Consider the following 14,667-nt stretch of genomic DNA (forward strand, 5'->3'; position numbering starts at 1 on the left):
GTAAAAAGTACATACTTTTCTTTAGGAATGTAGTGAAGTAATAGTATAAAGTGGTCAAAAATATAAATAGTAAAGCTATCCCAAAAAAACGACTTAAGTAGTACCTTCATGTATTTTTACTTAAGGACACGTCACTGGACACTTCAACAAACAAAACCCATCCCACTCCTTCAGTCACTGTTCAAACCAAAACACATCCCTACACAAGCTCAGGAGCCTGTGAAGGAAGAACAGTCATCGACACGATTCCTTGCAAGACCTCGGCGGTGAGTGTGAAATCATGAGACCCTCAAAAAATGTTCAGACTGCTTCTCTGCTTATGCTGTACAGTTTTTGACTATTGCAATAAATGATACCAAAAACAATAACAGCACTTACAGTTGATTAGGGCAGCTCTAGCCGGGCAGACATTTGACGAACTGACTTGTTGGAAAGGTGGCATCCTATGATGGTGCTACTTTGAAAGTTACTTAGCTCTTCAGTAAGGCCATTCTACTGCCAAATGTTTGTCTATGGAGATTGCATGGCGGTGTGTTACATTTTATACACCTGTCAGCAAAGGGTGTGGCTGAAATAGCTGAATCCACTCATTTGAAGGGGTGTCCACATACTTTTGTATATATGGTGTATAACCTCCGCTGGCATTCGATACTCTTCCCATTGGCATATATATACTTGCCACATGACCAAATCTTTTGCATTTATGACACGGATTGGATTTGTTATGCTTAAGGCTCATTCAGGGTATCTCATAGACAACATTCTGACTTGTAGAGGTCGTGAGAGGAAACTTTCCTGACTCAAACAAACACATTTTCTGCCAGACATAGAATTCAATCCAATTCAACATCTGGTTTCCAGGCAAGAAGAAATAGAGCCAATATTTCTGTAAGGTCTACTTCTCCAAAACTAGGCCCATTGTGAATTTTACTACAAATGTAATGGACTCAACTTAACTAACACACTTTGATGTACAGCCTATTAAATACTGCACGTTATTACAATGATAAAGATTGAAACGTTTTATCTTCCAGTACAGTGACCATTCAATCAATAAATGTGAGTTAAAAAACTGCCATAGCTCTATTGTGCAAAGACTGCTGACAGCTAGCTATTTCCGTCAAATGTTCCGCTGACGCCTATCTGGCACACCGCACACTGGCAGCTGACTGAGATGAGATTGCTTTTCCACCTCAGCATGTTGTATAAGTCTATAGCTACATTAGCTTTACTACAGTAGCTAGTAAACCGGTGCAAATAATTCGAGAAGTTAAACAGTGAAGCAATTCAATGTATATAAACTGATATTTTTCGCGATAGCTTTAACTGACGAGGTGGCCGAGTGGTTAAGGCGATGGACTGCTAATCCATTGTGCTCTGCACGCGTGGGTTCGAATCCCATCCTCGTCGACGAATGTTTTTCCAACCATTACTTTTGGAGGTGGTGTTTCTTATCTACGAGTGTCTGCAAAAAGTACTTTACATATGAATTATAACAGCATTTATTTACATAATGAATTACAAAAGCAAGACATAGGCGAAGGCTTTATACAGCCTGGTCATTTAGGCTAGTACTGGGCATGCTGCATTTCCATGTAAAAAGCCCCATAAGTACTAACGTGAAGTTGATAGGAGCACATAATATTTATTGTGAAATGAAAGCTAAAATTCCATATGTTTTGGGGTGATTTTGTCAGTCCAAATCTGAACCAATATATAAAATGTTCAACCATTTTCATCCTAAAAGTTCGGAATAAGCAAAGGCTTTGATTTCTTGTCAGATGGAAAAGGGGTTTTAGAAAACATCTACCAGAAAAAAGACCCCTGCCAACTAATAACAACATGCATATTTAGTTTCAGTGTTGTAGTACGAGTCCGGTCTCAATACCACATTTTGAATCTCTTGGTCTTGTCTCAGTGTCGGTCTTAACTCGGTTTCGGACAGCGAGGACTCGTAATTACACCTGGAGACCAGCCGAGAACAGCGTAGTAAAAATAACTAATAATTATCAGCTTCCATTCACTAAGCGCATAAAACCGCTTCGCCAGGCCAAATATATACACTCCTTCCTGAAACATTAATACCTGAACAGTCTTTATATCGATTATAGACATGTTTGCGCAGTGGCGAACCTTTTGGACCAAGGCCTTCAGCGTGTGACAGGTTCACGATGCTGAAATGACAGCAACAGTAATACCAACACTCATGTAAAGTAGCGATCCGTGGGTAAAATCACAGGGGAAGCCAGTAAAAAAAAGTCATATTACAACCTATGTGTTGTGATAATTGCGTTGTTTGCTCTATAATCCTGTTAGTTCATATGACTAAAGGCCGAGACAATACGAATACAATAAGAATAAATTGAACCACACCTTTGTTTCATCACAAAACTAGAGAGCAACCTCTGTCCGGTGACGTCCACAAAGCATATGGCATGTAACAGACAGTTACATGACTTACATGACCCACAGCATGGTCAAGCAAGTTAATGTTTCCCACATTTTCGGACCACTACACAACTATTCACTTAGATCCACAGAGAGTTGCCGCAAGTTACAAAGAAAACAGGATCTGCCTCCACTATTCCAGCATCGTTTCAACTTCAACATTTCAACATCATCAATTGACCTATGCTTAGTGTAATACAGTGACAACAAAAAGATACCATTAAACAATTTAGTCCAATCAACATAAACTAAATATGATGTGGCTGTCCATGGTTCTGATTTCTGTGTGTGTGGGTGTGGGTGTGGGTGTGTGTGGGTGTGCATGCCAGCAAGTAGAAAAACATATTGACTCACCCTACTTGTAAAGAAATGCCAATGCCATCCTCCTTTCTTTCATGTTGCCAAAACTGTCTACCACTATGTCATACAGTACATGCTTTTATTGTTTGTTGTCCTAGGATACCTGTATAAAATGCTTGCTTGCGAGCCTAATTTCATTCATGGGCAACTTTAGCTAGTTAACATTAGCCTTCTACATCTACTAGATGATCTAGCTACATATTAAACTTCCATCTTCTCAGGCCAAGAGCACAACAATGTATGAATTTATGGTTAGATCAGAATCACTGTTATAATCATTGGCCAGTACGGAGAATTAAGTAAAACCACAAGTCCAAATCCTTATCTCCATCCATGGCTAATTTAGGAAATTTTAGCTAGCTAGCTAGCCACCAGAGTACAACAACACAACAAGATGCAACAATTCAAGTTGTTTCTGTCAATGACATTATGCTCTCAATGCAATTTGATAGGCGAGACGCCAAATCCAAAGTGGCTTCCCTTGACACTTTTTTTTGTTGGTGCGCCAGGACCATTCACAGTTGAGCTCATTCAGTTTAGCTCAACAATGATTGGCTATAATTATATACTTTTTTTTTTATCAAGGGAGACCAAATGCTCACTGGCTTCCCTTGCATTCAATGCTACGGGCATCAACAATGTTATACTCGTTTGGACAGTTTTGTTATATTTTATATTTCAGTCTTCTGTGACGTCTATATAGAGTGGGATATTGGGATGCAAACAAAAAATGTAATATATTTCAACTCTATATCTGACATAGTACAGTTGTCTTCTTTTTTTAAGCCCATAACCGTGTGTGAGGTGTATATTTTTGCTTCAAAGTTGATTTGTTTAAGACTACCAATAATCACTCTGTGTGACCCTAATTCAGCCCAATGTAGTAAAAGGTTAACTTGTTGTTGAAAGTTATTCTTGAAAAGGGGCGAAGCTAACAAATTAGCAACAACATCCTCTTCGATAACACCTGCTGCAGCCGCTGCAAACAACAAAAGATAGCTAGCTAGACCGGGGAAAACTACTGCTCACTATTGTGCAGTGACCTGTTGACCTTAGAGAAGGCAAAAGTTTCCATTCATTTTTTCTAAAAACAGTCCCAACCATTACAAGTCAAAATGTGACTGGTTGATTCCACTGACACTCCAAAATGTTGCTCTAATACAGGGCAGATGCCTTCTATTTAGCTTCTGAAGGCCTAGCCAATAGCTGACTTAGTTCGCTAGATTGATCTTCCCGGATCCTGATTGGATCTTTTTTTCTCTTCAGTGTTAACACTTTCCTTTAAAAAAAACAGAAGAGATTAAATCAGAACATCATTGAATAGCATAATAATAATATTTATTATTATTTTATAAATCCTTAGCCCTTCTCTGAAGGCGTAGAAGTCCCTCATTCTTCCCCACTGTTTTTGGGTTAGTGATCATTTGTAAAGTGGCTCTATTTGCCCTCAGCATGTATTTTGTCACCATTCTGAGTGTCTAACGAATATATACGTTCTTCTGAAATATGAGCACAGAAATAATGGACATTTTGAACTCTTATGGTGGCAATTTGACAGAATTACAATCATGGACTTGAATTGGACTCACATTTTTCTGGTCTCGGCCTTGATTCGGTCTTGGACACATTCTCCCCCTCCCGGTCTTGGTCTTGAATCGGTCTCGCTTTAGGTGGTCTCCAACACAGCACTGTTTAGTTTAGCAGAAAGGATTTGCCTTCTGTAAGTTTAATAAACATTGACTAGTGTCTTGTCATTCTGTTACCAAAAACCCACATATCTTTAAGATATTTTCAAATTTCTCTCCCTCATGAGGAGGGAGGATAATGCAAGTTCACAGTAGTAACAAGTAAAGGTAGGCCTATCAATAAGTTCTAGTGTTTTTGCTGCTAACAATTTTGTTTGTTACTTATTGATTAAAATGCGTCATTCTGTTACAAAATTGGTAACAGAATGACCAAAAAAATCTGTAACAGACTGTCTGCAATTGAATTGGCTACAATGGGAAATCAATGTAGTCACAAAGCACAGTTAGGTCACCTGCTACTGTTCTTCCTTCCACTGACTGTTATGTTCAGTACTACTGTCCTCCCTCCACTGGCCTACTGTTATGTTCAGTACTACTGTCCTCCCTCCACTGACCTACTGTTATGTTCAGTACTACTGTCCTCCCTCCACTGACCTACTGTTATGTTCAGTACTACTGTCCTCCCTCCACTGGTCTACTGTTATGTTCAGTACTACTGTCCTCCCTCCACTGACCTACTGTTATGTTCAGTACTACTGTCCTCCCTCCACTGACCTACTGTTATGTTCAGTACTACTGTCCTCCCTCCACTGACCTACTGTTATGTTCAGTACTACTGTCCTCCCTCCACTGGCCTACTGTTATGTTCAGTACTACTGTCCTCCCTCCACTGGCCTACTGTTATGTTCAGTACTACTGTCCTCCCTCCACTGGCCTACTGTTATGTTCAGTACTACTGTCCTCCCTCCACTGGTCTACTGTTATGTTCAGTACTACTGTCCTCCCTCCACTGGCCTACTGTTATGTTCAGTACCACTGTCCTCCCTCCACTGGTCTACTGTTATGTTCAGTACTACTGTCCTCCCTCCACTGGACTACTGTTATGTTCAGTACCACTGTCCTCCCTCCACTGGTCTACTGTTATGTTCAGTACTACTGTCCTCCCTCCACTGGTCTACTGTTATGTTCAGTACTACTGTCCTCCCTCCACTGGCCTACTGTTATGTTCAGTACCACTGTCCTCCCTCCACTGGTCTACTGTTATGTTCAGTACTACTGTCCTCCCTCCACTGACCTACTGTTATGTTCAGTACTACTGTCCTCCCTCCACTGACCTACTGTTATGTTCAGTACTACTGTCCTCCCTCCACTGACCTACTGTTATGTTCAGTACTACTGTCCTCCCTCCACTGGTCTACTGTTATGTTCAGTACTACTGTCCTCCCTCCACTGGCCTACTGTTATGTTCAGTACCACTGTCCTCCCTCCACTGGTCTACTGTTATGTTCAGTACTACTGTCCTCCCTCCACTGGACTACTGTTATGTTCAGTACCACTGTCCTCCCTCCACTGGTCTACTGTTATGTTCAGTACTACTGTCCTCCCTCCACTGGACTACTGTTATGTTCAGTACTACTGTCCTCCCTCCACTGGTCTACTGTTATGTTCAGTACTACTGTCCTCCCTCCACTGGCCTACTGTTATGTTCAGTACCACTGTCCTCCCTCCACTGGTCTACTGTTATGTTCAGTACCACTGTCCTCCCTCCACTGGTCTACTGTTATGTTCAGTACCACTGTCCTCCCTCCACTGGTCTACTGTTATGTTCAGTACTACTGTCCTCCCTCCACTGGACTACTGTTATGTTCAGTACTACTGTCCTCCCTCCACTGACCTACTGTTATGTTCAGTACTACTGTCCTCCCTCCACTGGTCTACTGTTATGTTCAGTACTACTGTCCTCCCTCCACTGGTCTACTGTTATGTTCAGTACTACTGTCCTCCCTCCACTGGTCTACTGTTATGTTCAGTACTACTGTCCTCCCTCCACTGGCCTACTGTTATGTTCAGTACTACTGTCCTCCCTCCACTGACCTACTGTTATGTTCAGTACTACTGTCCTCCCTCCACTGGCCTACTGTTATGTTCAGTACTACTGTCCTCCCTCCACTGACCTACTGTTATGTTCAGTACTACTGTCCTCCCTCCACTGGCCTACTGTTATGTTCAGTACTACTGTCCTCCCTCCACTGGCCTACTGTTATGTTCAGTACTACTGTCCTCCCTCCACTGGTCTACTGTTATGTTCAGTACTACTGTTCTCCCTCCACTGACCTACTGTTATGTTCAGTACTACTGTCCTCCCTCCACTGGCCTACTGTTATGTTCAGTACTACTGTCCTCCCTCCACTGGCCTACTGTTATGTTCAGTACTACTGTCCTCCCTCCACTGGCCTACTGTTATGTTCAGTACTACTGTCCTCCCTCCACTGGCCTACTGTTATGTTCAGTACTACTGTCCTCCCTCCACTGGCCTACTGTTATGTTCAGTACTACTGTCCTCCCTCCACTGGCCTACTGTTATGTTCAGTACTACTGTCCTCCCTCCACTGGCCTACTGTTATGTTCAGTACTACTGTCCTCCCTCCACTGGCCTACTGTTATGTTCAGTACTACTGTCCTCCCTCCACTGGCCTACTGTTATGTTCAGTACTACTGTCCTCCCTCCACTGACATACTGTTATGTTCAGTACTACTGTCCTCCCTCCACTGGTCTACTGTTATGTTCAGTACTACTGTCCTCCCTCCACTGGTCTACTGTTATGTTCAGTACTACTGTCCTCCCTCCACTGGCCTACTGTTATGTTCAGTACTACTGTCCTCCCTCCACTGACATACTGTTATGTTCAGTACTACTGTCCTCCCTCCACTGGACTACTGTTATGTTCAGTACTACTGTCCTCCCTCCACTGGCCTACTGTTATGTTCAGTAATACTGTCCTCCCTCCACTGGTCTACTGTTATGTTCAGTACTACTGTCCTCCCTCCACTGACCTACTGTTATGTTCAGTACTACTGTCCTCCCTCCACTGGCCTACTGTTATGTTCAGTACTACTGTCCTCCCTCCACTGGCCTACTGTTATGTTCAGTACTACTGTCCTCCCTCCACTGGCCTACTGTTATGTTCAGTACTACTGTCCTCCCTCCACTGGCCTACTGTTATGTTCAGTACTACTGTCCTCCCTCCACTGGCCTACTGTTATGTTCAGTACTACTGTCCTCCCTCCACTGGCCTACTGTTATGTTCAGTACTACTGTCCTCCCTCCACTGGTCTACTGTTATGTTCAGTACTACTGTCCTCCCTCCACTGGCCTACTGTTATGTTCAGTACTACTGTCCTCCCTCCACTGGCCTACTGTTATGTTCAGTACTACTGTCCTCCCTCCACTGGCCTACTGTTATGTTCAGTACTACTGTCCTCCCTCCACTGGACTACTGTTACGTTCAGTACTACTGTCCTCCCTCCACTGGCCTACTGTTATGTTCAGTACTACTGTCCTCCCTCCACTAGTCTACTGTTATGTTCAGTACTACTGTCCTCCCTCCACTGGCCTACTGTTATGTTCAGTACTACTGTCCTCCCTCCACTGGCCTACTGTTATGTTCAGTACTACTGTCCTCCCTCCACTGGCCTACTGTTATGTTCAGTACTACTGTCCTCCCTCCACTGGTCTACTGTTATGTTCAGTACTACTGTCCTCCCTCCACTGACCTACTGTTATGTTCAGTACTACTGTCCTCCCTCCACTGACCTACTGTTATGTTCAGTACTACTGTCCTCCCTCCACTGCCTACTGTTATGTTCAGTACTACTGTCCTCCCTCCACTGGCCTACTGTTATGTTCAGTACTACTGTCCTCCCTCCACTGGCCTACTGTTATGTTCAGTACTACTGTCCTCCCTCCACTGGCCTACTGTTATGTTCAGTACTACTGTCCTCCCTCCACTGGCCTACTGTTATGTTCAGTACTACTGTCCTCCCTCCACTGGTCTACTGTTATGTTCAGTACTACTGTCCTCCCTCCACTGGCCTACTGTTATGTTCAGTACTACTGTCCTCCCTCCACTGGCCTACTGTTATGTTCAGTACTACTGTCCTTCCTTCCACTGACTGTTATGTTCAGTACTACTGTCCTCCCTCCACTGGCCTACTGTTATGTTCAGTATGTTCTTTCTCTTTCTGTCGTGTGTCCATTTAATGTAACTGCCCTTTCACCCACTGAGCACTGACCAACACCGGATATCCATGGTCGTTGAAAAATATTTCAAATGTAATCAGTCCAATTCTGAACCAATCATAAACGCCTGCTTCAACCATTTGGTTTGGACAGCACATTACAGTACAGTACCGTAGAGTGCAGTACACAGTAAAGACAATTAGAGTAGAGTATAGGTCAGTACAATAAAGTACCGTACTGTACTGTACAGTAGAGTTTAGTACAGTAGAGCACACTAGAGTAGAGTACAGTATACAGTAACATATATTTTACTGAACTATACTCTGTTGTACTCTACTGTACTTAACTGTACTGTACTGAACTATACTCTACTTTACTCAACTGTACTCTACTGCGCTGTACTGTGATGTCCCAACTAACTTGTGAAACATAGATGTCTATGATTGGTACACATTTGGTTCAGGCCCAATCAAATTTGGTCTTGTTTGGGGGCGGAGCACATTAGAATAATAGCCAGTGTGTAGTAGAATAATACACAAACATGCAAAGGAGGACAATACACTTTTATACCTTAGTTTACCTATTCAGGACACATCACCATGAACAAAATGACATTCATAATTAGGCTATGCATTTCTGTATACTACAGATCAGGGACCCATGATGTCATTGTGTTACCGTCATTCTGTTACCTGGTGTTAATCCACTTCCCTTATTGTAGTTCAATAACTAAAATAGATTTTTTTCAAACTCAAGGTGTCATATCATAGCTGACACCCAATTCTTTCTGCAGACATCTTTGAATCTTAATTCGAAGTATATGTTTAACAGAGATTTTGATCAACTGGGTCTCAAAAACCTGAGGGAGATTTTACCACCGTTCTGTTACCAAAACTTTACATCTGCGCTGTTCCTCGAGGAAATGTGTGTGTTTTTTTTAAATCCCTGTGGAAATTGTTAAAAGTAGTCCTCGTGTGGTTTGTTTAACTTAGCAATCAATGTTTTTTGTTTGGAATACTTTTAAAGTGAAGAATCAGAGTCTTACCCCTACTCTCTAATGCATGCATATCATAAACAATTATAAAATATCCTAATGCATTATAACGAGGGTAGTCATAGGAAGTGTTACCAAAATTAGGAAAAATAAGTATATGGATATGATAAGCAATTATAGCACGATCACTTATTATAGGCTGAGTAAAAGTCCTGATGATTGTGATGTGTTCTGACCTAATAGATAGAGTCTTAACTTAAGGAGAAGAGAACCCCACATTTTTGGTTAGTGAAAGGGATACAGTTGTAAATCTGCTATGATCATTTACAAATACAGGCCTAGGCCCTACCGCCTGGGGGCGCTGTTTCCCAATAAAAGGCAAAAGAGGCAGCTAAAATGAGGAATTTCTCTTGCTGTTGGGATAGTCTAAGTTACACAATATTCCTAATAATTTCCCGGTATGAGATATATCAATCAGACAAAACAGCAATGGTTTATTGATTTTATTCAAATCCAATGCATATTCAGTGCATCTAGAAGGACACAATTCCATTAGGCCTGACTAACACACGTGGGTAAACATTACAAACTGCAACATATCCAAATATTACATAATTGGAGCGTTTCTTTTCACCTCCACACAATTCATGTGACGGGATTGTTTCTCATCTGGGTTTCTTAAATTAGTACTCTGAAGTTTATTCTGTTTATTATGAGCGACCTCAACAACGAGGTCTACAGTACATAACGCTGTTAACTTTAGCACCTGTTGAATTAACAATCGCTTAAGAGATTTTCAGATGGTGGGCAAAAAAAGCACCAGCAGTGAAATAGGAACCGCCACTTCCTCTCGACAACGTCGTATCCCCTGTCCTCATTACAACGTCGGCGAAAGAAAAAAAACACCACTTCATTTAAACGTGGTCATGATTTTTGAAGCACCAAAATAAGCATTCTTCCTACATGGACTTCAGAGACGCTAGGATGTTCCACAGGAGTGTTGTAGGGGTCCAGTTTCACAGTGGTGGCGGCAGAGGCCGTCAGGTGGGTGGTCTGGATCCTGTCAGTGTCCTTTATTCAACCCTGTCCCTGGTTCACCCCCCTCTTTCACAACTATTCACTAAAAAGACAGTATCACCTCTAATGGTCAAGCACGAGATTTCGCCTTGTTTTCCCCCTCTGACTTGGAGGTGATGATCCAGCGGTAACATTCAGTGATGCTCTTGTTTTGTTCTACAGCACAGCTGGTGCAGTACACAATGCCTAGAGCCAGCATCACCACAATGAAAACACACAGCGGCACCAGGAGTGCTACTAGTAGCCAGCTCTTGTCATGCTTCCTTTTGCCTTTACTCTCAGGCCCCTGGGCCCCTGAGGCAAACACTGTTTGGGCTGGAGGTGGGACTCTGAGTGTGGTGGTGGTGGTGGTGGCCTTAGCATCAGAGTCAATGTCTGGGGTTTTTACCACTCTCCCAGCTCCCTTGTCATTCTGGACTGCTGGGCGGTGGCTGTCACTAACCCTGGACACCACTGAGGGATCACTCGCTTGGCTTTGAGTGTCATCATCTTCCTGCGAGGAGGAGCTGGGTGAGGGTGGGACAGTGTTCCGAGCGGGCTTTCTCCGTGCGAGAACACCCCAGTGTGAGTTATGGCCATCCAACGGCCTGCGAGGAACCGGTGTAGATGTTTTCTCCTCCTGCGGGGCCTCTGTAAACCAGCCCAGGTCAGTCGGAAGCCTCTCAAGGACTGTCTGCTCTGTCAGCCACTCCAAACGTGTGATGTCTGTAACCCAGTTTTGGTCTGTAACCCAGGTTTGGTAGGACGAGGTGGTTGTTGATGAATACTCGTCATCACCTTCTGGAATAGCCATGCAGGAATACTGGTCCGACTGCAGCTCGTACCCTGCCTCACAATAGCACTCAAATCCACCCATATAGTTGAGACACTTCTGGTGGCAGCTGGTGGAGGTCTGGCACTCATCCACGTCCTGGCATAAGCCTGGATCGTCGGGCAGCTCAGTGTAGCCTTGGCGGCAGTGGCAGGCAAAGGAACCAGGTGTGTTCTCACATCTGTGTTCACAGCGACTGGAATCGTGGCATTCGTCAACATCCACACACTCGCCATCTTCATCGGGCTCATAGCCCTGGTTACAGTGGCACTCGAATGTCCCAGGAGCATTGACACATATATGACGGCAGGGGACCTGGAGACACTCATCCACATCCAGGCAGTTGCGTCCATCAGGTGCCAGCAGGTATCCATTTGGACATTTGCAGCGGAATCCCTTAGCGGTCTCCTCACAGTCAAACTCACAGTTGGCCGTGGCACAGGAATGGTTCGGCTGGCACGTCTGGCGGTCCTCTGCCAGTGTGAAGCCGTCAGAACACTCACAGTAATAGTGTGTGTCAGCATTCTGACAGAAATGTTCACATCCACCATTTTCTTCTTCACACCAGTCCTGGAGGCCGTCAGAGCAGAGGGGGGAATCCTTTGACCAGCCCACAATCCCGTCTTCCCTCAGCATGCAAAGAACAGACTGGTCTCCTAAGCTGTCTTCATTATCTGGGCAGTGAAGGGTGGCCACTGAGCCAAAGGGGATGTGAGTGAGGATGGTGCTGAGCAGGCTGAAAGGGGTGGTATACAGAGCAGGTCCGCCTCCCTCACTCTTCAGAGAAGGGCACATCCCCCGGTAGGTGTAGTGACACATGAATCCATCCACAGTCAGCGAGCAGGAGCCATCCAGCCACTTGAAGTTGTCGTGCTGCTCCCGGGTGTCAGCAGCAGTGTTGACACTCATGACGACACAGCGGGGCGCGGCACAGGTACTAGGTGAGTCCGCCCTCAGCCAGTTGGTGTACTGCGTGTCCTGTTCACCGGTGATCCATTGGAATCCCCTGAGTGGGCGTGTGGCAGAGCACTGCCTGGGCTGCCGATGGAGCCCTATCCACAGTCTGACCCTGGCCCGTGGTCCTCGTTGCTCCACAGACGACAGGAGCTCATGGACCACAGCCACCTCCTCAGAACTCTTTAGGGTTGCCAGGGAACCACCTTTGTCCTTGCAGAACCTTGCCGATTCCCGAAAGGTCTTGCGTTGGAAATAGATGGCGTAGCAGCCATCTGCAGTACAGAGAGCATCTTGCTCCTGCAGCTCTTGTCCCAGAGTCCAGGGAAGCCAGCAGGCCAACAGAAGAGCAAGGGAGCGCAAGGCACAGATCATCATCCCCATCTGTACCACTGTCTTTTTTCCACCTCCCTACACCTCTCTCCAAGTAAAAAAAATAAAAAATGTTATTTCAGCTTTGTTTCAATGTTCGACCACTTCTCCCGAACAAAACACTTGTGTTATTAGTCAGAGTTATTTAGTCAGAGGCCTTCTCCTGAGCTCCCTGCTTGTCTACCTCTGCCTTGGTAGCAGCATTCTGACTGATCTGCAGGAGAAAGAAAAGAGGGGGGAGGGAGGGAGGGAAGAAAGAAAGAAGGAGGGTACGTAAAGGAAAAAGGATTGTATGTTTTTGGAAGAGGGGGCGGGTAATGACTGAGTGTGTGGAGGGAGAAGGGGGGCTGCTGTGCTGGATGGTGGTTTTCCCTTGTGCCATATGGTTTTCATAACTTTAATGGAATTTCTCGTAACCCTGCTACCAACCACCCCCACCACATCAACCACTTCAGCTCCACCCACAATAATGGAAACCGTTTCATTTTCCCAGTTTCTCAGACAGATGAAGAGTGGCGACTCAGATAAATCCTTGTTTTTGTCCTAGGGACTGATCTTTCCTATAGTCTAGTCATTTAGACATTTTTTTCTCCATTCTGTTTCTGATGTATATTCAACCGTGAGACACTCCATCACGGGTACTGAATTCCATGTCCAGCTTCTTGTAAACATCTGGTCTTTTAAAGGTCTGTTGTCTGTGACGTTTAGAGAGTTTATATGTGGCTGGATTTATTCATTATATATGAATACAGTTCATCCTCGGCACACAGTTCATCCTCGGCACACGGCGCCTGAAAATGTGAAAAGACAGGAGGGACAAAATTCATTATGACATTGGTAGAGTGTTAGATGATTGGACCAAGATGTGCGACTACGCAGGTTTACAAAATCTGAGGGAAATGGAAAAGTATGCAGACAAATACATTTTTTCGTGTGCAGGGCCTTTTAGGGTCAAGATGAAAAAAAGCAAGGAAGTTAATTGCGTCTTTCTCAATACAAGTAGGAACTCCAACAGTCACAGTTCAAGCAATGGCTGATATTGTTCTCTGAATCTATTCTATTATAGTGGGTAAATTAAGTATAATAGTGGGTAAATTAAGTATACCTTTTGTTTTTGATACTTTGGGGCCCACTACTGCATCACTCTCACGGCAGGTAGCCTGGCTTGCTTTTTTGGGCCATCCCCGGGGCAAAATACAGTATATTTCAAACAGTCCAATATCTCACTGGTCTTTTCCAAGTCAAACAATTTTGGTTCAGGATAATATCCTTCCAGATGGCTACCTGATCGTGTTTTCCATAATGCTAGTAGGCTAGATACAGTACCATGCTGAGGGCTTAGAGTGCTACAAATATAGAGGAATGAGTCTTCCTGCTGTTGATATCTGGATAAATTTGTATTGTAGGTTATTTCAGGTACATTACCTTCAGGTAGTCCACAGATTTTTTTTGTCATCGATTCATCTTCATTTTTGGAATGACCAATGGGATGGTCAGGTTAGCCCTTGCCCTTATCATTTGACACAGTGGTGGGAAACAACACGTAGGTCTGCTCCTCTATGTATATGTATACTGTATTATGTAAGAGAATCTGATCAAGAAGTTTCAGATGTGTATCAGATTGGCCTGCTCCACTGGCTGGAGTGTTAATGCAAACAAATAGAACTCTAGAACTGTATGAGATCACTTCCTGCAGGCCAACTCTGCAGATCTTATCTAACATGGAATCCCTTTAATCTCGCTTTTTCCTTCTCCTTTTTTTAAAAACATTTTTTACAATTTCACCTCTTAATAATTTTTTTGTCAAAGCCATGCATTCTGCAGTTTGAGCTTCCCCTACCTGGTGTTGATGAACACATGACCTAAAAAACGAAATAACTCATTT

General features: G+C 43.9%; 1 protein-coding gene and 1 non-coding gene across 2 annotated transcripts; one reads left to right on the forward strand and one right to left on the reverse strand.

Annotated features, from left to right (window-relative positions):
* The first annotated feature begins 1,328 nt into the window (after positions 1-1,328).
* Positions 1,329-1,410, forward strand: trnas-gcu (transfer RNA serine (anticodon GCU)). Its single transcript has one exon. It is a non-coding gene; the product is annotated as a tRNA-Ser (tRNA).
* Positions 1,411-10,056: 8,646 nt separating this feature from the next.
* Positions 10,057-12,989, reverse strand: LOC115154841 (endosialin-like). The gene has a single exon (XM_029701488.1). It carries the CDS (start codon positions 12,792-12,794, stop codon positions 10,716-10,718), a length of 2,079 nt encoding a protein of 692 aa, XP_029557348.1. The 5' UTR covers positions 12,795-12,989; the 3' UTR covers positions 10,057-10,715.
* Between the last annotated feature and the right edge of the window lie 1,678 nt (positions 12,990-14,667).

This window comes from Salmo trutta, chromosome 19 (assembly GCF_901001165.1).
Source record: "Salmo trutta chromosome 19, fSalTru1.1, whole genome shotgun sequence".
In the NCBI taxonomy this organism is placed as follows: domain Eukaryota; kingdom Metazoa; phylum Chordata; class Actinopteri; order Salmoniformes; family Salmonidae; genus Salmo; species Salmo trutta.